The sequence below is a fragment of the Erpetoichthys calabaricus genome, chromosome 4 (assembly GCF_900747795.2).
Source record: "Erpetoichthys calabaricus chromosome 4, fErpCal1.3, whole genome shotgun sequence".
In the NCBI taxonomy this organism is placed as follows: domain Eukaryota; kingdom Metazoa; phylum Chordata; class Cladistia; order Polypteriformes; family Polypteridae; genus Erpetoichthys; species Erpetoichthys calabaricus.
In genome coordinates this window covers 70595770-70619043 of record NC_041397.2, presented here as the reverse complement: position 1 = coordinate 70619043, position 23274 = coordinate 70595770, and the positions used below count along the sequence as shown (strand labels likewise).

The 23274-nt window shown below is 40.4% G+C and overlaps 1 protein-coding gene across 1 annotated transcript in view; it reads left to right on the top strand.

The window, feature by feature from the left end:
• gpc5a (glypican 5a) overlaps positions 1-23274 on the top strand; it is a 1336984-nt gene that overhangs the window by 389096 nt on the left and 924614 nt on the right. Inside the window, exon 3 of the mRNA XM_028799562.2 lies at positions 3282-3976. Within this exon, the coding sequence (XP_028655395.1) occupies positions 3282-3976 (695 nt within the window). The remainder of the gene's footprint in view (positions 1-3281; positions 3977-23274) is intronic.

The following is a 23274-nucleotide window of genomic DNA, read 5'->3' as shown; positions in this document are numbered from 1 at the left end:
CAGTAGAAATTCTACTGAATCTGGAGTGGGACGGACTGCCTCATCCACTCTGGAGTCTTGACTTAGCTCCAGAGGACTTTCTGAGGGGCAAGAGATTTTGGGACAATGATGAGGTCATTTTACATTTACATTAAATTTACATGTATTTGTTTAGCAGATACTTTTATCCATTGTGTGCAGTAAAAGAGGTCTGCATAGCTGAGCAAACATCAGTCTGGGGGATTGTTTGGAAACACATTTTACAGAACAGATTACAAATTTATCATCACAAGCGAAGAGCTTTCAACAAAATACAAGCTAATTACAACTCCTATTGTTGCAAAATGTAATAGCTAATATCAATTCAACAGAAATTCACCAAACTAGACAGTCTTCAAAAGCTTATTAAACACAATGAGGGACTCATAATTTTGGAGATAAGTGGACAGCTCTTTCCACAAGCTAGGAGCTACACATGAAATGAGTCTAGATTGACATTTGAATCTAAAGAGACGAGTGACATGTGCCTGCCGCAGCTGTTTGAACATGAGATACGCTGGTGCATTTTGAATCATCTCCAGTGGCTTGCCGACACCTGCTGGTTCTCCTGCCAGCAGAAAGTTACAATAATCCAGACATGATAAAACCAAAGCCTGGATGAAGAGTTGTCCTGCATTCACTGCAAAATACAGTCTGGTCTTGCGAATATTGTACAGAGTGAATTTGCAAGACTGATTGACCATAGCAAGATGGCCCCTGAAGGACAGCTAGTCATTGATCACCATCTCATGGTTTCATATAGACTTGATAGGTGTTAGCGATCATGAGCCAAGCTGAACAGAGATGGAGTGCTGAAAGAATGAATGAGCTGGGATAACAAAAAGTTATGTCTTTGCCAGGATGAGTTGGACATGAAGTTCTTTCATCCAGGTTACAATATCACTGAACTGATTCTAGCTGATACTGTGTGGTCCTCTGAAAGGAATGACAAGCACTGCAGCATATCATCGGCATAGCACTGATAAGATTGGAAGATTGGGTCCTGTGAGTAGGTATATAGAAAGAAGAGGAGAGACCCCTGCACCGGACTCTTGCCTGGTGCACCCTTGACATCTCTCCATACCAGGACATTCTAAAGGATCTGCCATAGAGGTAGGACTCACACTACCTGAGGGCAGTCCCAGTGATGCCAAGGCCAGAGAAATGAAGAGGCAGAAGAGAGATCTAGCAGGATAATGACAGATGACATGTTGGTAGCACTAGGCTGCCATAACATGTTGACACTGCTATGTAGAGGGTGGAATGGCTCTTCTTGAAGCCTGACTGACTAAGATCAAGCAGTGTGCTCTGTAGAAGAAAGAAAAATAGAGCACTTTTTTGATAGAAAAAGGAGAGGAGAAAGAGATTGGTTTGTAATTACCTTCCTGATATTGGTCGATAGTGGGCTTTTTAAACAAGAAGTAATTAGGGCCTGTTTGAACATTGTAGGCAAAGTATCCATGGAAAGTTGGATTGACCAGCAGCCAGCAGCTTACTTTGACACTGTAATTAAGGAAATTCCAGATCATTGAAGCAAGGTCATTGCAGTAATGTGTAAAGAATTAAATTATTTTTTCATTTGGAGCCTTTCCCATATTAAAAATGTTTCTTTTAGTCTTAGTAAAAAAGTTCCCAATATTCTAACCTTTTTAGTCTTCTTTGTACTTCTTCTAATATCCTTCGTGAAATGGACATCTAACCTGTCTATGTGTCTAAATTATTTATTCAATATATTTTATTTTTTGGAGACTATGAACCTCATCTTGGCAATTATCTGTGTAGAATTCACATGTACTGTCTGTGTAGTTTTTAATTTTTTTTTTCTTGGTGTTCCCATACCTGCGGTGGGCTGGCACCCTGCCCAGGGTTTGTTCCTGCTATGTGCCTTGTTTTGGCTGGGATTGGCTCCAGCAGACCCCATTACACTGTGTTAGGATATAGCAGGCTGAATGATGGATGGATGTTCCCATACCCCAAAACCTCCAAGTGACAAGCATGTTCATTTAATTATCTCTTTATGAAAGACTGCTACTGCAGTTCTAGATTGGCCCCAGCCTTGCAGATGATGTTGCCAGGACATTATGCTATAGTCCAGTGTGGCCCTGAGGAGGATTTACTGGACTCAGTAAATGGACAGATAAAAGTGCTTTACTAAAAACACAAAGGTAAAATAAAAAGTTCTGCATCCCTTATTCTGTGCTTTTAAAATGACACACAGTGTTTAGAAGGAAATACAAGACCAAAAGCAACACATTTTTTTATTTTCAGTCCTTCAAATTGTTGGACACCATGGAATCAGCTAAACGTAAAAGAGCTTTAGAATGATTTGTTTTATTTATAATCTTTCTGTTTTTTATTCTATAAAAGTTAACTTTATCTACACAACTGGATGCTCCTTTTATCAAACTGTATTTATGTGTTACTTTATTCCCACAGTAACAAATGTTGAGAGAACTGAGCTAAGTAATAAATTTTCCATTTATCCATTTTTGGAGCTTATCCTGGTTAGAGTCAGAGCCAGCCAGAGCTCAACCTGTCCGCCTCACAGAAATACATTGAGCTAATCTAAACCAAAGGAAATCGGTACAAAGAATGCAATTTACAGTTCAAGTAATAACCTGGCAATCATAAAATTAAATGTTTGAAACAGAATGAAAAATTACACACAAATTTAATAGTGCAAGTATAGATAATGTTTAAACTCTTAATGCCTGGTATTTGCAGCAGGGTTGAACAATTTTTTATTACTCAGTGCTCCTTCGGGATTGCTGGTACCCCTTGAGATTACACAGGTAAAGTTTTTTTTCTCCATTTACAGAATATCATATGAGAAATCCCCCTTGAAAGCTTCAGAGTTGGAATAAGAATGGGGTTAACAATTCTAGCAAGTGTGATTAGTATGGGCTGACACCCTGTCTCGGGTTGATTCCTCCCTTGTGCCTGATGCTTCAGGACAGACCCAGTTCCCCTCGCCCCTGTACTGGAATAAGTGAGTTTTCAAAAAGTGTGCTTGCCAAAGTGTATTTGCATTTGTTTTACAGATCTGTCAGGTAAAGTAATTTAATGATATTCATATATAAAATCTGGCTTTGGAAATATTCTTTGTGGGTTTAGAATCAAATAAATGTAATTATAGTTATGTTGTTATTATTTTCATTTTGATAAAGAAACTTATCAAAGAAGCCACTTAAAGAAGTCTATTATATTTAGGGTATGGTATGAAATCTTCTTACACACAATCAATGTTTCTTTTTTTTTTCCAGAGACATTTGAAACAGTAATACGACAAGCGGAGAACTATACCAGCTCCTTGTTTCGTACAACTTACAGAAACATGGCAGCAGAGGCCTCAACAGCAGTGAAGGAGTTATTTACAGACATTGGACTTTTTGTATTGAATTCAGAGCTCAGTATCGAGGAGTCTCTTCACAGATTTTTTGATGGCCTGTTCCCTTTGGTGTACAATCATCTCATCAATCCTGGTTTAACAGATATAGCAGTTGATTACTCTGAATGCTTACGCATGGCAAGAAAAGACCTCAGCCCATTTGGAATTATTCCAAAAATCTCAGTCGGTCATATGGTGAAATCCTTAGTGCCAAGTCGTATTTTTTTACAAGCTTTGAATTTGGGGATTGAAGTTATTAATACAACAGACCACTTGCAGTACACAAAGGAATGTCACAGAGCCCTGCTGAAGATGCAATACTGCCCTCATTGCCAAGGCCTCACCCAGAGTAAACCCTGCATGGGATATTGCCTCAATGTGATCAGAGGGTGCTTGGCCAGCATGGTAGAGATTGACCCTCATTGGAGAGAGTATATACGATCATTAGAGCAACTATCTAATAAGATGCAGGAAACTTTTGATATTGAGAAGGTGCTGCTGAACTTTGATTCACTTGTAAATGAGGCAGTAATGTTAGCTCAAAAAAATGGACCAAAGCTCTCAGTGCAAGTAAGTATCGTAACAATGTACAGTGCACTTTTTATCTTGTTATGCATGTTTAATTGATACCTTATTGATATATATGCAAATGTAATGATATATATACATTTAATAAGAAACCAAAACAAAACAAACTGATGCCAACCTTGGAGTATTATGCCCAGGCTAAGATTTAGCAAAAATAAACAAGAGGATTCTGAGTTAAGTAATATAAGAAAGAAATGAAGCTTTGTCTACACTTTGTGGGTCTGTCTCATGGGTTCTCATGTGGATGTCCCGGTCTTATATAGGCCACATACTGGAAGGGGCAGAATTAAATGCCCTCATTGGGCATTTTTGTGCTGCTGCAGAGGAAAAAGAAAAAATGTTGGTAGAGATAGCACCCTCTCCCACCCTGGTGGATTGTTCCATACCTTGGATGAGCTCAGGAAGAGATTCTCAGATGCACATATATGTTTGTAAATATGTATATAATATATATATATTGTGGCAGACCGCTGGGACCCTTGCCTGGCCAGGACACCTTTCAAACAAAGTAAAAAGAGTGTGTTGCTTAAGAACTTGTGGTTCTGTGTCTGTCTGTGTACGGGTTGATATATATATATATACAGTATACATACTGTATATATACAGTATATATACTGTATATTGTAACAAAAGACACTATACCAGCGCTTGACCCGACACAGACAGACACGGGAGGCACACTTATAAAACAAATAAATGTTTTTATTTTATTTTCTTCTGCCTTTGGGCAACGCCTTCCACTCTCCCAAAGACACAACACAGACCCAACAAGCACAATAGCACAATCACAATACTTCAATCTCTGGCAATCTTAGTCCCTTTCCTCCCGACTCTGGCTCCCAGAGTAGAGTCTGCTGGTCCCTTATATAGGTCACCCGGAAGTGCTCCAGGTGCTCGTTGACCCACTTCTGGCAACACTTCTGGGTGTGGCGGAAGAACCGCCCACACAGGTTCAGGGACAGTTACAGCACATCCTGGCAGTACCCCTGGATCCCAACAGGGCTGTAACGAACTCCAATTCTCATGAAGCCCTGCGGGAGTCCGAGGTATCACTGCCATCTAATGTTCTGGGGGAGGTGATGCTCTGTCCACACTTGCTCCCCCGGTCCTTCTGAGGCAGAGGCGTCTCACTCTCTCTCTCTCTCTCTCCGGGGACGCGCTTCATGCTCACCACTTCACGCCTCTGCTGCTCGCGTTGTGAAGGAGGGAGCTGAATGCACGCTAAGGAAATGTGGACAGATCAGCTGCTTGCTTGCAGCTGCTGCTACCGAGCTACATGATCTGCATGTCGTGTTGTGTGATGATCATTTAAAAGCCTGTACAGCAGCTGCTGCTACCGAGCTGCGTGTTCTGCATGTCACACTGCGCGATGATCATTTAAAAGCCTGTACAGAAGCTGCTGCTGCTGTGCTGCATGATCTGCATGTTGCCCTGCACAACGATCATTTAAAAGCCTGTACAGCAACTGTCCTTTTGTCTCACTTTCTTGTCTTGCCGGATGTTAAAGTGTCTCCCAGAAATTGTTTGTATGTAGTGTGTGATGTGTAAGTAGTATCGTGGGACTTCAAAGTGTCTCTCCGAGATGATCACATCTCGACCCAAGATTTTTTTATATGATTTATATGATAGATATATATATCGTACAGTGATTAAGGTTATTGCCTTAGATATCCAGTATCCATCTTATAAATTTACACATCCTCCCCATTTCTGAATTGATTTTCCTTCCATATTCTCAGGAACATTTGAGTTGGGCAACTTGCAACTGTAAAGTGGCCTATGCTTTCATCACTTTGGGAGTTTATCTTGCCTTCTTAGAGAGTCAAGGCTGGAGGGCTATCAAAAAACAAGGCTTGTTAAAGCCCATTGAGGCATTCCTTGTGTGAGTTTAGGCTATAAAAGAAATAAGTAGCTGTTATTGTTAAACTCGTAGAATAAAAAATGTGCTAAGAAAGGAACCTGTAAGTGTGCTTATGTGTTAAAAAAGAGTTTTACCGTGAAAGAATTTTGCTGGGTAAATGTTTCTTGAAAAAATATTTTTGGGAACATACCTTCATAAAGAGGTGATTATTTGCTTGTAGAGAATACGTTAATACTAAAATATTTATCCAAGGAGAATTACAATTTTGGGGTATGTTACAGCTATTTATAGGAATTTGTTTACAGTCAGTGACTAGGCAGGTTGAATGATAGACCTACTCATGGTCACACAGTGAAGAATCCTTGAAAGTAAACTCACCAAAGTGAGCAGAAGGGAGGAATAACTAAAAGGATAAGACATCCACATTCAACCCAACTCTATCTGTCTGTCTGTCTGTCTGTCTGTCTGTCTGTCTGTCTGTCTGTTTGTCTGTCTGTCTGTCTGTCTATCTATCTATCTATCTATCTATCTATCATTTTTATGTCAACCTAGGGTCACTTTTGCTTTCTGGTGTCATCTGTAAGCTGCCATGGCTGCCAGGTGGCTCTGCATACTTACAGACCGTTGTTGTGATTAAGTGGATCTCAATGATGTCCTCCTGGTATAGAGTATAATAAAGACTTCCCACACTTCCATTCCTACTAATGATATGAACAAACTTAGCACCTTCAGCCAAGTGCTCTACACTCTGCTGCTGTAATACTTAGCCTCCTTTATTATGCTGCCTCTCAGTAGCCAACAATTTCTTCCGCTTTCAGCAAAGATTAGTCACTAATAGTGCAGGTTACTTTGACTTAAAAGTGCTTTAAATGAAATGGCTCTTGTAGTTGCTTTATAAATCAATACATTGGATTTATCAGAGATTGAAGATTTCTGCCCCGATCTCACAAAAATAAGTGCTCTGTTTGAAGTTGAATGGAGTCGAGCTAGTCAGCTGTCAAATGCTTTAGAGACCAAAATACAGATCTGTCAAAAATATGGCATGTAAAACAGCCTGGTGAGGCGGATTCGGAGGAGAAGGAGATTTTTGCTGTAAGCAGTCAGGTTATAATTTTGGGTAAACCAGAATTGTCCCTTCACCCTGTTTTAACAGCAAGCAGACTGCTTTACTGTGCTTTCTCATATATTATTTCTACATTATAGCATGTATTCTTTCCCATAGACAGAAAGACTTGCTTTTATCATTTGATTAACAACAGAGAGAGCAAAGAGAAGTTATCAGTGCCGAATCATCTTGTAGATACCTTGGTGAATTTGCATACCATTAACTGTGTTCAGAGCAATGTTTCCTTTGAATTTCTGTACCAATGAGCGGTTCTAAAAACCTTATATGCTGGTATTTATTGTTTAGTAGCACATTATGCAAACAGCAAGAGGCAGGTGTAGGGGGTATGGTTTGTCCCCCCTAGATTATAAAGTCTCGCTAAGCATCAACATGTGAACAGGAGAGGGCCTGGCAGTTTAAGAGTGTTGTGCGGCACCCAGAAAAAAATCTGTGCTGCTGACAGGGAACCTAGGTTAGACTTAAACAATGTGTTGCAGACATTGATGTAAAATGTTTCTTAACTTCAGGAGTGGTGTGAACTGATCAGAATCCATGGTTCCCTTACTCCTTATGACTATATGCCAGCTGAGCTTCATTTCTTTTGTGTAAAGCGATTTCAGGTAGGGCAGACACTCATGTGTAACTAGTGACATGTGGACTGAATATTTATTAGATTAATGCTCTGAGACTTACAAAAGTATGTCTAATGAAGAAACCTTAACAAATGGATCTGCTGTGTTTCACTGCAATAATACAATAAAGCAAACTGTTTTTCATCTTTATAAGTGAGTAATTTTGAATCTGGTAGAAATTACCCATTCCTAAACCTTTTATTACTGCTTGCATAAAAGAAATTTCAGCCCTGTTTGTTATAAAGATTTTTGAGTGTATTTAATAAGCAGCAAGCCCGAACATTAACATCATTGCTTACATAGGACTACTCAACAGATCTGTAGCCTGAGACACCTTTGCTTGTTGTTTCTGATAAAGACTGCTTGCAAGAAATTTTAGATAATGTATGCATATGTTTGTTGATTTCTCCAGCTTATGCAGTGTACGTTTTCTTGGTAAACAATATTTCTATTTGACTTTACATTCCTATTTTGGAATTGGAAAGTTTTGTTTTCAATGCAACAGAGATGAACTAGCATCTATTAAGAGTGATTTGGCAGAGAATTGTCAATTAACAAGCAGGAATCAGTTTGATTATGGGCCAAGCAAGCCTCCAAAACTGAAGCACATAGTTAGAAACAATACGAGATTCAAAACAAGAAATACACCCTATCGATTTTTTTTCTTCATTCATGAGTAATTCCACAAGATAAGTCTTAATGTTTGGATGCTTTATTGTGTCCCACTGCCTTCTGTTTAAGTTCAGTTCACTGGTGAGCTCCTTGTTACAACAGACAATGCACCATGTCTGCGGTCATGAAATGTCAGCATTTGTTAGAAAACATGCAAAGCAATACAATATTTTAAAACAGAAAATAAATAGTAATAATTTTCAGAAAAAAGACAAAAAAATTTACACAAGTAATAAAAGTGTTCCTAACAATTCCCCTTTTTAAAATAGTTTTACCAGTCAGTTGCAGGTATTAATGGAAATATAATACTATATACCAGTAACATTTTGGTCTATTCCAGAAATGAGCATAAGATTTTATAAATCGTGTCCATGAAATACTCCCTGTTATAAAGTATTAAACTATATGTTAACCTGGTAAAATGAATTTTCTCCTACACTCAGTATTTTTTTTTCTCGAATGCAAAACGTCCTGTATTGTATTTTACCACATTATTGCAAATCATTATTGCAAACTGGCCAGTACCCACCTCAGTAAGAAAGGTTTAATGACAATTTAACACTTGTTAACACCAAATCTCTCTTGAACTGAACATTTCCCCAATATATCGAATGACAGCTCTGGTATTGTTGAAATTGGATGGAACAATATCAATATGGTGTACAGTTAGTTTGTTACATTTTGGTGTCTGAGGTGTACATAATAAAATACAAGGAACAGTTCTTTTTAAAAGCACACTTTATTCTTGAAGAAGTAGAAATGGATTCCAAGTCTTTCAGAAACGAAATGCATAAGAAAACTTAATTAACCTTCAATAAAACTACTCTGTCCCAGTCTTTTTAGACTTAATAAAATTCAAAAGCATCTTCTCAGAGCTGCCCTGCTAGACATGGGTGGAGACCCCACATTCTAGACTGAGCAGATAGATAGAAGCCCCATAGCTGGGAAAGAAGACACAGTATTAGCAACAGAGACACTTTTAATTATTTTTATTACTGTGAGATATGAGAGATGCAGTTGATCCCATAACCTTCTGTCTACTGTTTGTGAGAAAGTTTATTTTCTCTAAAACTAAACCTTGTCTAGAAAATGAAAGTGATGCATTTCCTGTCCCATATATCACACTATACTGTATATATATAATAATTGCTAGAAAAATAATAAAACCAACATTTTATTCTTAATCACAATTTCATATTGTATATCCTTTTCAATCCTCAACCTACCATATCAATGAAATTGATTTTTCTTTGTTCCCCCTTTTTTCTTTGTTTTATTTTAAGAATATATTACAGTAAGTATGCTATAAAATAATAATTAATGCATAATTTCACATCATTGGACACCATCCTCAACCCATCTGTAAAGCTATACAATTACACAGCTTTAGGACAACATTAAAATTTTTTTGCCAAATTCAAAAAATCTTTGGACACTTTAGATTTTTTTTTTTTTCAGATTTTAAACTGGATAGATTTATTTTCCAGCTGTGGATGGATTTGGATTTTACCAGTTGAATAAGATAAGATTTAAATTCTTAAATGGAAGGGGTGAATGAAATTTTTAAATGTTTTATCAAAGTAAGGATAAGAAGAGGAAAAGTTTGAAACACACAGTGCAATCAAATGAGGCAGAGAAATGTTTAAAGGTGTATAATGGCTGATAAGTGCTCTTTCAATACTTGGGTAAGTAAAAATGATTATAGTAATCTATAATACAAAGCCATTAATATGATAACCAAAAAGATATACCATGGAAAAAAATCAATATTAATATTTTAGTATGTCATTATTTGTTACAGTGTTCATCTGTATGATCATGTAATTGAGTTATGTTACAGAAAAATCAATGCAATTATTTTCAAATGATCTAATGTTAAAACACACACTCAAAATAAAAAACACCTTAGTGCTGCTCAGTGTGTTTTCTAAACATTAGCATAAATTTCATTTGAAGGAGTCATGGTAGCAGATGCATGAATTGTTGACCAGCTTTAGCAGTGTGTCCTTATGCTTTTCAGAATGGCCTGCATTTTCGGTCGATTAAAGCTCATTTCTAGAAAGATGTAGTTGTGGCCAGGAACAGTTAAAGTTGAGACACTAATGGGTTAGTTGAGCGGGAAGGTAAAATGCATTCTTCCAGTGTGCTTCATTCCCAGTCTTTTACCCAGGGAATTTACATTTAAGTACTGTATATCAGAATAAGCTAAGGAAGTCACCTGTTTGAAAATGGATGTTTTTCACTGCCTGGAGCTCATTTGATGTTCATTTTACTATGCTTCTTTTAACTTCACCTATTTGTTGTCTGGTACAAATCTTGTAATCGATATTTAACCCACTTTGTATTGTCCAAATGACTTGAAATTTTGCACACTTACTCACTTCCGATGACAATACATGAATCAATAATCAGTTTCACTAATTGATCAATTAATCCATGTTAATTATCCATCCATCCATCCATCCATTGTCTCCAGCTTATCCGAGGTCGGGTCGCGGGGGCAGCAGCTTGAGCAGAGATGCCCAGACTTCCCTCTCCCCGGCCACTTCTTCTAGCTCTTCCGGGAGAATCCCAAGGCGTTCCCAGGCCAGTCAAGAGACATAGTCCCTCCAACGTGTCCTGGGTCTTCCCCGGGGCCTCCTCCCGGTTAGACGTGCCCGGAACACCTCACCAGGGAGGCGTCCAGGAGGAATCCTGATCAGATGCCCGAGCCACCTCATCTGACTCCTCTCGATGCGGAGGAGCAGCGGCTCTACTCTGAGCCCCTCCCGGATGACTGAGCTTCTCACCCTATCTTTAAGGGAAAGCCCAGACACCCTGCGGAGGAAACTCATTTCAGCCGCTTGTATTCGCGATCTCGTTCTTTCGGTCACAACCCATAGCTCATGACCATAGGTGAGGGTAGGAACATAGATCGACTGGTAAATTGAGAGCTTTGCCTTGCGGCTCAGTTCCTTTTTCACCACGACAGACCGATGCAGCACCCGCATTACTGCGGATGCCGCACCGATCCGCCTGTCGATCTCACGGTCCATTCTTCCCTCACTCGTGAACAAGACCCCAAGATACTTGAACTCCTCCACTTGGGGCAGGATCTCGCTACCAACCCTGAGAGGGCACTCCACCCTTTTCCGGCTGAGGACCATGGTCTCGGATTTGGAGGTGCTGATTCTCATCCCAGCCGCTTCACACTCGGCTGCGAACCGATCCAGAGAGAGCTGAAGATCACGGCCTGATGGAGCAAACAGGACAACATAATCTGCAAAAAGCAGTGACCCAATCCTGAGCCCACCAAACCGGAACCCCTCAACGCCCTGGCTGCACCTAGAAATTCTGTCCATAAAAGTTATGAACAGAATCGGTGACAAAGGGCAGTCCTGGCGGAGTCCAACTCTCACTGGAAACGGGTTCGACTTACTGTCGGCAATGCGGACCAGGCTCTGGCAACGATCGTACAGGGACCGAACAGCCCTTATCAAGGGGGCCGGTACCCCATACTCTCAGAGTACCCCCCACAGGATTCCCCGAGGGACACGGTCGAATGCCTTTTCCAAGTCCACAAAACACATGTAGACTGGTTGGGCAAACTCCCATGCACCCTCCAGGACCCTGCTAAGGGTATAGAGCTGGTCCACTGTTCCGCGACCAGGACGAAAACCACACTGTTCCTCCTGAATCCGAGGCTCGACTATCCGACGGACCCTCCTCTCCAGGACCCCTGAATAGACTTTTCCAGGGAGGCTGAGGAGTGTGATCCCTCTGTAGTTGGAACACACCCTCCGATCCCCTTTCTTAAAGAGGGGGACCACCACCCCGGTCTGCCAATCCAGAGGCACTGTCCCTGATGTCCATGCGATGTTGCAGAGGCGTGTCAACCAAGACAGTCCTACAACATCCAGAGCCTTGAGGAACTCCGGGCGTATCTCATCCACCCCCGGGGCCCTGCCACCAAGGAGTTTTTTCACCACCTCGGTGACCTCAGTCCCAGAGATGGGGGAGCCCACCTCTGAGTCCCCAGGCTCTGCTTCCTCATTGGAAGGCATGTTAATGGGATTGAGTAGGTCTTTGAAGTACTCCCCCCACCGACCCACAACGTCCCGAGTCGAGGTCAGCAGCGCACCATCCCCACCATATACAGTGTTGACACTGCACTGCTTCCCCTTCCTGAGATGCCGGATGGTAGACCAGAATCTGCTCGAAGCCGTCCGAAAGTCGTTCTCCATGGCCTCCCCAAACTCCTCCCACGCCCGAGTTTTTGCCTCAGCAACCACCAAAGCCGCATTCCGCTTGGCCTGCCGTTACCTATCAGCTGCCTCCAGGGTCCCACAGGACAAAAGGGACCGGTAGGACTCCTCCCCCACCATCGAAGCCAACTCACCACCAGTTGGTGATCAGTTGACAGCTCCGCCCCTCTCTTCACCCGAGTGTCCAAGACATGTGGCCACAAGTCCGACGACACGACCACAAAGTCGATCATCGAACTGAGGCCTAGGGTGTCCTGGTGCCAAGTGCACATATGAACACCCCTATGCTTGAACATGGTGTTCGTTATGGACAATCCGTGACGAGCACAGAAGTCCAATAACAAAACACCGCTCGGGTTCAGATCGGGGGGGGGCATTCCTCCCAATCACGCCCTTCCAGGTCTCACTGTCATTGCCCACGTGAGCATTGGAGTCTCCCAGCAGAACGATGGAGTCCCCAGAAGGTATGCCCTCTAGCACCCCCTCCAGGGACTCCAAAAAGGGTGGGTACTCCGAACTGCTGTTCGGTGCATACGCACAAACAACAGTTAGGACCCGTCCCCCCACCCGAAGGCGAAGGGAGGCTACCCTCTCGTCCACCGGGGTAAACCTCAATGTACAGGCTCCAAGTCGGGGGGCAATAAGTATACCCACACCCGCTCAGCGCCTCTCACCGGGGGCAACTCTAGAGTGGTACAGAGTCCAGCCCCTCTCAAGGAGATTGGTTCCAGAGTCCAAGCTGTGCGTCGAGGTGAGTCCGACTATATCTAGCCAGAACCTCTCAATTTGCGCACTAGCTCAGGCTCCTTCCCCTTCAGAGAGGTGACATTCCACGTCCCAAGAGCCAGCTTCTGTAGCCGAGGATCGGATCGCCAAGGTCCCTGCCTTCGGCCACCACCCAACTCACACTGCACCCAACCTCCTTGGCCCCTCCCATAGGTGGTGAGCCCATGGGAAGGGGAACCCACGTTGCCTCTTTGGGCTGTGCCCGGCCGAGCCCCATGGGTGCAGGCCCGGCCACCAGGCGCTCGCCATCGAGCCCCACCTCCAGGCCTGGCTCCAGAGTGGGGCCCCGGTGACCCGTGTCCGGGCAAGGGAAAACTCCTTTAACTGCCACCCCTCCTTTAACCGCCACCTTATCGTGGTGGAGGGGTTTGCGGGTCCCAATGATCCTAGGAGCTCTGTTGTCCGGGGCTTTATGCCCCTGGTAGGGCCACCCAAGGCAAACTGGTCCTAGGTGAGGGATGAGACAAAGAGCGGTTAAACAAACCTCCATGTTAATTAAGAAATTAAATTTTCATATGAAGAATAGTTAAAGATTTCACCAATAGATGGTGCTAGTAATGGATAGACATATTAAAGGAAGTGTTAAAATATTGATTATAAAATTATACTAAAACAAACCCAAGACTAAAAAGTTGAAAATAATATTTATTAAAAAATACTTTGTAACAACCACACTTATATTAAGTTAAAAAGTGTACTAAAAAGTAAAAAATAAGTCTCTCATACATCACTCGTAAAATAAAAGCGTGGGCGCTTTTTATCAATCAGTAAAATCTTAGCAAAAGCCTCCACGCTTTTATTTTTTGAGACACTTTGAATATGTTATAATTATTTTCACCACACCAGTTTTTTTTGTGTGATCACCTCCATTTTGCAGTATTTTTTGTATACCAAAGTTGCTTCTCAATGATAATGTGGCATGCTCTGTATCCAAGCTTTTGAATTTTCTCAAAATGGCAACCTTACACTGAAGACCAAATTATGTAAGGCCTCTTGTTTTTGATCTTTGCAGCTATCTTGTTTGACTAATGATTTTTGTATTTTGAAACTTAAAAGCCATGATATTTTTTAAAGAACAATAATACCAGTAGAGAAAAGCATAAATGAAAATGGGAATAGTATTGTCTGGATATATATATATATATAGTCTTTAGAAAAAGCTTACAAAAAGTCAAAAGATGTCAAAGATGAATGTTCCAGGGTGGCGTTGATTTAGCACTTGATATTCATGGAAAGCTTTAGCTGAGAATCAGATGAAAACAGTTCCTAGTGCCCTCTACTGATGTTGCTCTGTCCACTTCTGATATCCCTCTCTTCTTGTTGTTTAATGCATCATATTTATTTTAAAATTCCACTGGAGTTTCGCAACATGTGATTGTTACATACACCTGATTGGCTGGCTGTCATTATGACAGATGAAGTTGCTCAGACTCTTTAATCTCTTTGAGTATGTCCGTTCCTCAAACAATACAGTTTTTGATGTTTTAAGAGCCTTCCTGTCCCAAGCTGTAAACCGGTTTGTCAATTTCTAGTCCGACGGCATCTCTTTCTGTTCACAGGTTTTAAAGTAATCATATATAGCTTGAAGCTTCGGTATATCTTCCTTTCCCAAGCTGTAAACCAATTTTTGTCCTAAGTGCCCATCTCTTCACAGGTGATAAAATAATCAATACAGCTTGAGGTATCACCTGGATTTTCTGCTCCGTTTGAACAGATATTACTGCGACTGATACTGGTACAATTCAGGAAAGCAAGATGCTTTGATGTTGTGCCTTCTTAAGTGTTAAATTTAGTCTGTCATTATGAGGAAAATATTTGTTTTAAAGTGATACAATTTGATAACTGTCCTTGTAAGATTAAGTTTTTGTTTGTGTGACCAAAAAATAAAATAAAATATAAAATCCACCACACTGCAATTACAAGGGAATGAAGAAACAGGATTATACTAGTCAACCATACTGAACGAGTAGAGGAGATAACCTTCACCCCAGAAGAGAAGAGGTTTTATGATCTAGTGTAGGACTGGATCAATAACAGAGTTGGCATCTGTGCCAGATCTTTTCTCACAGATTGTCAAAGCTCTAACGTTCAATGAGGTCGTTATAAAATTAAGTGTCATAGACAGAAAAAGATCTATGCAAATCTCTAGGGCTGTGTGCCAGCCACCACCTACAACCCCAATTCCAGTAAAGTTGGGACGTTGTGTAAAACGTAAATAAAAACAGAATACAATGATTTGCAAATCCTTTTCAACCTATATTCAATTGAATACACTACGAAGACAAGATATTGAATGTTCGAACTGATAAACTTTATTGTTGTTTTGCAAATCTTCACTTATTTTGAATTTGATGCCTGCAACACGTTCCAAAAAAGCTGGGACAGGGGTAGCAAAAGACTGGGAAAGTTGAGGAATGTTCAAAAAACACCTGTTTTGAACATTCCACAGGTGAACAGGTTAATTGGAAACAGGTGTTTGTCATGATTGGGTATAAAAGGAGCATCCCCAAAAGGCTCAATCATTCACAAGCAAGGATGGGGCGAGGTTCACCACTTTGTGAACAACTGCCTGGGCAAATAGTTCAGCAGTTTAAGAACAACGTTTCTCAACGTACAATTGCAAGGAATCTAGGGATTTCATCATCTACTGTCCATAATATCATCAAAAGATTCAGAGAATCTGGAGAAATCTCTGCACGTAAGCGGCAAGGCTGAATACCAACACTGGATGCCCATGACCTTCGATCCCTCAGGCGGCATTGCATTAAAAACCAACATCATTCTGTAAAGGATATTACCACGTGGGCTCAGTAATACTTCAGAAAACCATTGTCAGTTAACACAGTTCATCGCTAAAACTCTACCATGCAAAGCGAAAGCCATATATCAACAACACACAGAAACGCCGCCGGCTCCTCTGGGCCCAAGCTCATCTGAGATGGACTGACACAAAGTGGAAAAGTGTGCTGTGGTCTGACGAGTCCATATCTATCTATCTATCTATCTATCTATCTATCTATCTATCTATCTATCTATCTATCTATCTATCTATCTACAGTGGTGTGAAAAACTATTTGCCCCCTTCCTGATTTCTTATTCTTTTGCATGTTTGTCACACAAAATGTTTCTGATCATCAAAAACATTTAACCATTAGTCAAATATAACACAAGTAAACACAAAATGCAGTTTTTAAATGATGGTTTTTATTAGTTAGGGAGAAAAAAAATCCAAACCTACATGGCCCTGTGTGAAAAAGTAATTGCCCCCTTGTTAAAAAATAACCTAACTGTGGTGTATCACACCCGAGTTCAATTTCCGTAGCCACCCCCAGGCCTGATTACTGCCAAACCTGTTTCAATCAAGAAATCACTTAAATAGGAGCTGCCTGACACAGAGAAGTAGACCAAAAGCACCTCAAAAGCTAGACATCATGCCAAGATCCAAAGAAATTCAGGAACAAATGAGAACAGAAGTAATTGAGATCTATCAGTCTGGTAAAGGTTATAAAGCCATTTCTAAAGCTTTGGGACTCCAGCGAACCACAGTGAGAGCCATTATCCACAAATGGCAAAAACATGGAACAGTGGTGAACCTTCCCAGGAGTGGCCGGCCGACCAAAATTACCCCAAGAGCGCAGAGACGACTCATCCGAGAGGTCATAAAAGACCCCAGGACAACGTCTAAAGAACTGCAGGCCTCACTTGCCTCAATTAAGGTCAGTGTTCACAACTCCACCATAAGAAAGAGACTGGGCAAAAACGGCCTGCATGGCAGATTTCCAAGACGCAAACCACTGTTAAGCAAAAAGAACATTAGGGCTCGTCTCAATTTTGCTAAGAAACATCTCAATGATTGCCAAGACTTTTGGGAAAATACCTTGTGGACTGATGAGTCAAAAGTTGAACTTTTTGGAAGGCAAATGTCCCGTTACATCTGGCGTAAAAGGAACACAGCATTTCAGAAAAAGAACATCATACCAACAGTAAAATATGGTGGTGGTAGTGTGATGGTCTGGGGTTGTTTTGCTGCTTCAGGACCTGGAAGGCTTGCTGTGATAGATGGAACCATGAATTCTACTGTCTACCAAAAAATCCTGAAGGAGAATGTCCGGCCATCTGTTCGTCAACTCAAGCTGAAGCGATCTTGGGTGCTGCAACAGGACAATGACCCAAAACACACCAGCAAATCCACCTCTGAATGGCTGAAGAAAAACAAAATGAAGACTTTGGAGTGGCCTAGTCAAAGTCCTGACCTGAATCCAATTGAGATGCTATGGCATGACCTTAAAAAGTTGGTTCATGCTAGAAAACCCTCAAATAAAGCTGAATTACAACAATTTTGCAAAGATGAGTGGGCCAAAATTCCTCCAGAGCGCTGTAAAAGACTCATTGCAAGTTATCGCAAACGCTTGATTGCAGTTATTGCTGCTAAGGGTGGCCCAACCAGTTATTAGGTTCAGGGGGCAATTACTTTTTCACACAGGGCCATGTAGGTTTGGATTTTTTTTTCTCCCTAAATAATAAAAACCACCATTTACAAACTGCATTTTGTGTTTACTTGTGTTATATTTGACTAATGGTTAAATGTGTTTGATGATCAGAAACATTTTGTGTCACAAACATGCAAAAGAATAAGAAATCAGGAAGGGGGCAAATAGTTTTTCACACCACTGTATCTATCTATCTATCTATCTATCTATCTATCTATCTATCTATCTATCTATCTATCTATCTATCTATCTATCTATCTATCTATCTATTTCAAATTGTTTTTGGAAATCATGGATGTTGTGTCCTCCGGGCCAAAGAGGAAAAGGACCATCCGGATTGTTACCAGCGCAAAGTTCAAAAGCCAGCATCTGTGATGGTGTGGGGGTGTGTTAGTGCCCATGGCATGGGTAACTTGCACATCGTGAAGGTACCATTAATGCTGAAAGGTACATACAGGTTTTGGAGCAAAATATGCTGCCATCCAAGCGACGTTTTTTTCAGGGACGTCCCTGCTTATTTCAGCAGGACAATGCGAAGCCACATTCTGCATGTGTTACAACAGCGTGGCTTCGTAGTAAAATAGTGCGGGTACTAGACTGGCCTGCCTGCAGTCCAGACCTGTCACCCATTGAAAATGTGTGGCGCATTATGAAGTGCAAAATATGACAACGGAGACCCCGGACTGTTGAGCAACTGAAGTTGTACATCAAGCAAGAATGGGAAAGAATTCCACTTACACAGCTTCAACAATTAGTGTCCTCAGTTCCCAAACGCTTATTGAGTGTTGTTAAAAGGAAAGGTGATATAACACAGTGGTAAACATGCCCCTGTTCCAGCTTTTTTGGAACGTGTTGCAGGCATCAAATTCAAGATGAGTGAAGATTTGCAAAACAACAATAAATTTTATCAGTTTGAACATTCAATATCTTGTCTTTGTAGTGTATTCAATTGAATATAGGTTGAAAAGGATTTGCAAATCATTATATTCTGTTTTTATTTACGTTTTACACAACGTCCCAACTTCATTGGAATTGGGGTTGTACATGCAACATTAAAAAGCAAATGTAAGGGGAACATAGCCTACCAAAAGAAAACCCATATAAGCAGTAATTCAAGCTCTGTATACGTATACCCATTGATTCAACTATCAAAGAATTCATTTATAAAATAAAAACTAAACACAGTGGATTCAAACATACATGCCCCACCAAATCCAAATTTGTCTGAGCAAAACATGTCACCTGTGCTAGGGAACCTGAGAGCTGCTGTCCATAGGTCTAAAAGCCAACAGGCACCGTAGGTGAAGATTCTAGGAAAAGCTGCAACTAGTACTAAGGATATGTCCAGCCACTTCTGTCCAGACAGGGGAAAAAGAAAGAAAATAAAAAAATAATAACAAGCCACCATAAATCAGTGATTATGTGGTGCAGAAACTAAACACAGAATAAACTGAAACAAAATGAGATACTGCTCCAGAAATGTGTTAATAGCATTGATGGTAAAGAAAGTCAGGACAATTTAAGGGCTCCAGAACGTTAAAAGATTGTCAGTTTTCCAAACAAAAACAGCTGAAAACACAGGCAAGCAACAGGAACAACTCAAGGCTAGAACTATAAAGAGTCCAGAGATTCAAAGTTGGACAGTCCTAACGGCAGAGCCACTAGAAGTTACGATGGTGATGGCGCAGTGAGAGTCAAAAGATATCTGGGAACTGAAGATTACATGGGGGCAGCATTATTCCTGGAAAATGATTCAGAAAAAAAGACATGCTGACCAGAAAAGGATGGCTCCTGTTTCTTTTTCCCTCCTGATTTGAGTGTTTCGTGGCTGTCCCAGTAGCAGCAATTTTACCACTAAAGTCCTAATAAAAATATTTTTATTTCATTTGCAGGATTGCTCATGAACCATTTGTGCCTTATGTAACACTTTCTAGTGAACCTAATGTTCAATAAACTGCCTGAAAAAAAATTTAAAGCTGGTAGAGATAGGCCAGAATATAACTTTCTTTCCGGACAATCCTTATATCAGGTAGCTCTAAATTACAGAACCCATGGCGACTCTCCATCTCTGTGAGAATTGCCATTAGCGAGTCCCTGTCTGTGTTAATGCTGGTGGTCATATAGTTGTAGCTGTTTGCACAGAGTCTTTAAGTCAGCTCTCAAAACATCCATAGCTTCCCTGAGATTGGTGTTATGTTAGATAATGCCATGTTTGGGAATTTACCAAGAAAAGGAGTCTTGAGTTGGAGAGACAGAATTTTCCTTTGAACATTTTTCCAACTGACTTCTTCACTGGAGAAGTACAAGTTCTTGTTTGTGAAGCAGACATGACCTAAAGGAGATGGGTATATCACAGTTAATGTATTATTTTGAAGCAGTTTATATTAATATAAAGTGAAAAGGACACAATCAGAAGCAGAGCAAAGCAGCTATTAGCAGCACACATTGTGGGTTGTTTTGTAATATTAATGAGCTGTCATTTGTCTAAGACAGTTATTGTTTGAAGCTAAATTAAGTAATTTTATGCACAACTGTGCTCAGCTGAGAGACTGTGTAATGGCAACTAATGGAACATCAGACCACACTGAACTCTGCAGAATTCTGCATATGTGGATTAGGTCTCCAAAAGGCCTTTCTCTGTTCAAGAAGCTGAATATGCCCGGCAGTCCAAGGTATGCACTTAAGTTTATATTTTTATAGTGCTGCTATTTCCTTTTCGCTACATAGTGACTAGCATTACACACTGTACTTCAAATGTGGTCTCATTAATGCATTATAAAGCCTGAACATCTCTCAGCTTACAGTCTCGACAACAGCTGTTAATCCACCTTGGAACAGGATGAAAAAGACAAAACAGGAACACCCCCAGGGATGTAGCACAAACCAGTGCCTGCTGTTGTTTTTGTTTGGTGTTTTCTTTATTATTTACCTCATCACTATTGTTCTTCTTGTTTTTACTGGATAATGACCTAAATGTGAAATATTGCCTTGCATTTCAGATTTTTTGTTTTTTTATTTTGTTCAAATGTAATATCCTTGGAGTCTTTGCAAAGAACAACTGCCAGTAATGTTGTGTTTCTCACCTGCCTCTGCTTAACGAAAATATATCTGCTTGTTTCTTATTAATTTTTGTAAAGAGCTGGGAACAGTTTTCCAGTGTTGGCATATGTGGTGCCATATTCACACGGAAACACAGAAAAGACTAAAGTCCAAAAAAAGGCAAGCATCAATCATTTTAAATCAATCAGCCTTTGTTTTAAGTAACACTTTTTATGGCACGGTAAACATCATTTCTAAAACCTTCACAGTGTAGCACAACTTTGAGAGATCAATATTTCAACATCTAAAGCACACATAAGTTAAGTGACTTGCTCTGATCCACATAGAGCCTGGGGGTTTTATTCTCTCCTTAGCCAACAGACCTTGATGTCTTTCAGATTTACTGAAAGGTTGAAATATTGTACATTTTGCAGTTCGCAAGAAAGATGGATCTATGATACTACAATATCTGTTTAGTGTCAGCCCAAACACATTAAGTATTTGTGATGGTCCAGATGAAGTGAAAATCCTCAAATGAAGCAGTGAATTTGTGATCAATTCCTTTTGCCAAAGCATTACTTTAATAAACTGACAATAATGAGCATTATGAAAGAGGCATGTGCAATTTGTAACCTGCCTTATACAAAAAGAGCCTGAGCCTTTTAGCTCTGTTATAGTAAATATCAGCTGGCCCTGCTTTTCATCTCCCCCTGATGCTGAACTGAAGCTAAGCTGCCTCCATAAAGTCCAAGCACAGGAAGATGAAATCTAAATTATTAAAATAGCATATATTCAGGTTCTGGTTTGTATGCAAAATTCCTCGTTCTCAAAAAAACTAAAGAGCATTTATTTATCTGCTACTATCAGGGGTACTTGACACTGCCTGGGGTGGCTGAAAGTGCAGCTGAGGTCATAAAACAAAATTTCACTGACTGAACAAACTATGGGAAAGCAACATTGCATACTTGCAAACACCAAAATCACATCAAGAGGCACTTCCCTAATAAAGGGTAGGTCAATCCCCAAGGAGAAAAATGTCATAACAAACACAGACTATGGCTTTTCCCTGTATGATAAGAAAATATGTTCAAAATCTGGCAGATATAGCCTTAATGCAGCCATACCATTAGCACTTCAAAATAGGTAATCCACCTGGAGCTAGGCATGTTTGGGTCCAGCCAGCACTTGGTTGGGAGACTATCTAGGAAAAGTTTGTTTTGCTGCCGGAAGAGGTGTTGTTTATGCCATCAGGAGGCACTAACTTGTGGTCTATGTGTGCATCACAATGCCCAAGTACAGTAACAAGGACAATGTGCTGTTACAATTGGCACCATCCATCCGATGGGATGTAAAACCAAGGCCCTGACTCTCTGTGGTTATATATGGGTATTTTTCGAAAAGAAGTAGGGTGTTTCCCGATGTCCTGACCAAATTGTCCACCACAGCCTTGTCCATTTGGGTACCTAATCACAATAACTATCTCATCCCTTCACCATGTAATAGCTAATGTTTTGTGAGCATACTGGCCCAAGAATGGCTATCATGGTATCATCCAGATGGATGCTACAAATTGATGGTGGTTCAAGTGGTTTGCCACTGTCTATGTAAAGTGCTTTGAGTAAGTTAGAAAAGCGCTTTGTAAATGTAATTTATTATTATTGTTATTGTAGATTTGAGTACATGAAAAACACACATAAGAAACATCTTTACAAGTTTAGGAAACTCTACATTTTGGAGCTTCTGACTTCTTCTTCATTTAACTGTAAATTTTGTATAGATCCTTTTGGTTTTCTTTGTCTCGCTATTTAATTCAATCTATTCTTTTATCTTTCCCTGTCATTAAACTCTTCTTTCTTCGTTGCCTGTTGTTTTTTTCAATACACGAAAAGCCTTCACAAAATGTATATTACATTTACATTCCTTACCATGATTAAATACAACTCTAAAAAGCACACATATCACTTTAGGTTTTTAAACTCCAGCCAACAACTACTGTCTGAGATGCCCCAAGGATACTTTCCCTCTGGAGGCTATGTAACACTTGCCAGCAAAGAGGTACAAAAAGTCTAGTATCATTTTCTTCCTTAAAAAGGTTATCATATTAATTAAAAAATACAAATAAAGGAGATCAATATCAGGAAAATATTGTTGGCAAACATTACACTTCAGTGGACAAGAATTGCACTAAATTTGAAAAAGCCACCAAGCAAGCCTTCATTTGCTCCTTTGTCTTCATTGGAAAGAAGGCAGCAATTTGATATTAGAGAAGTGAAGAACAGATTATATATGCAGAAAAGTGTTTTTTCAGTTTTCTGGTACTGTCTTGCTCACCAGACATGCAGTGTGTGTAGTCTTCTGCAGTTTCTCTCTATGGCTTATTATTGTGTCTTGTCCTTTTCCACCTCAATGCTGTTTGATTCTAACCTTGAGATGTTGTCATTTCAACTTAAT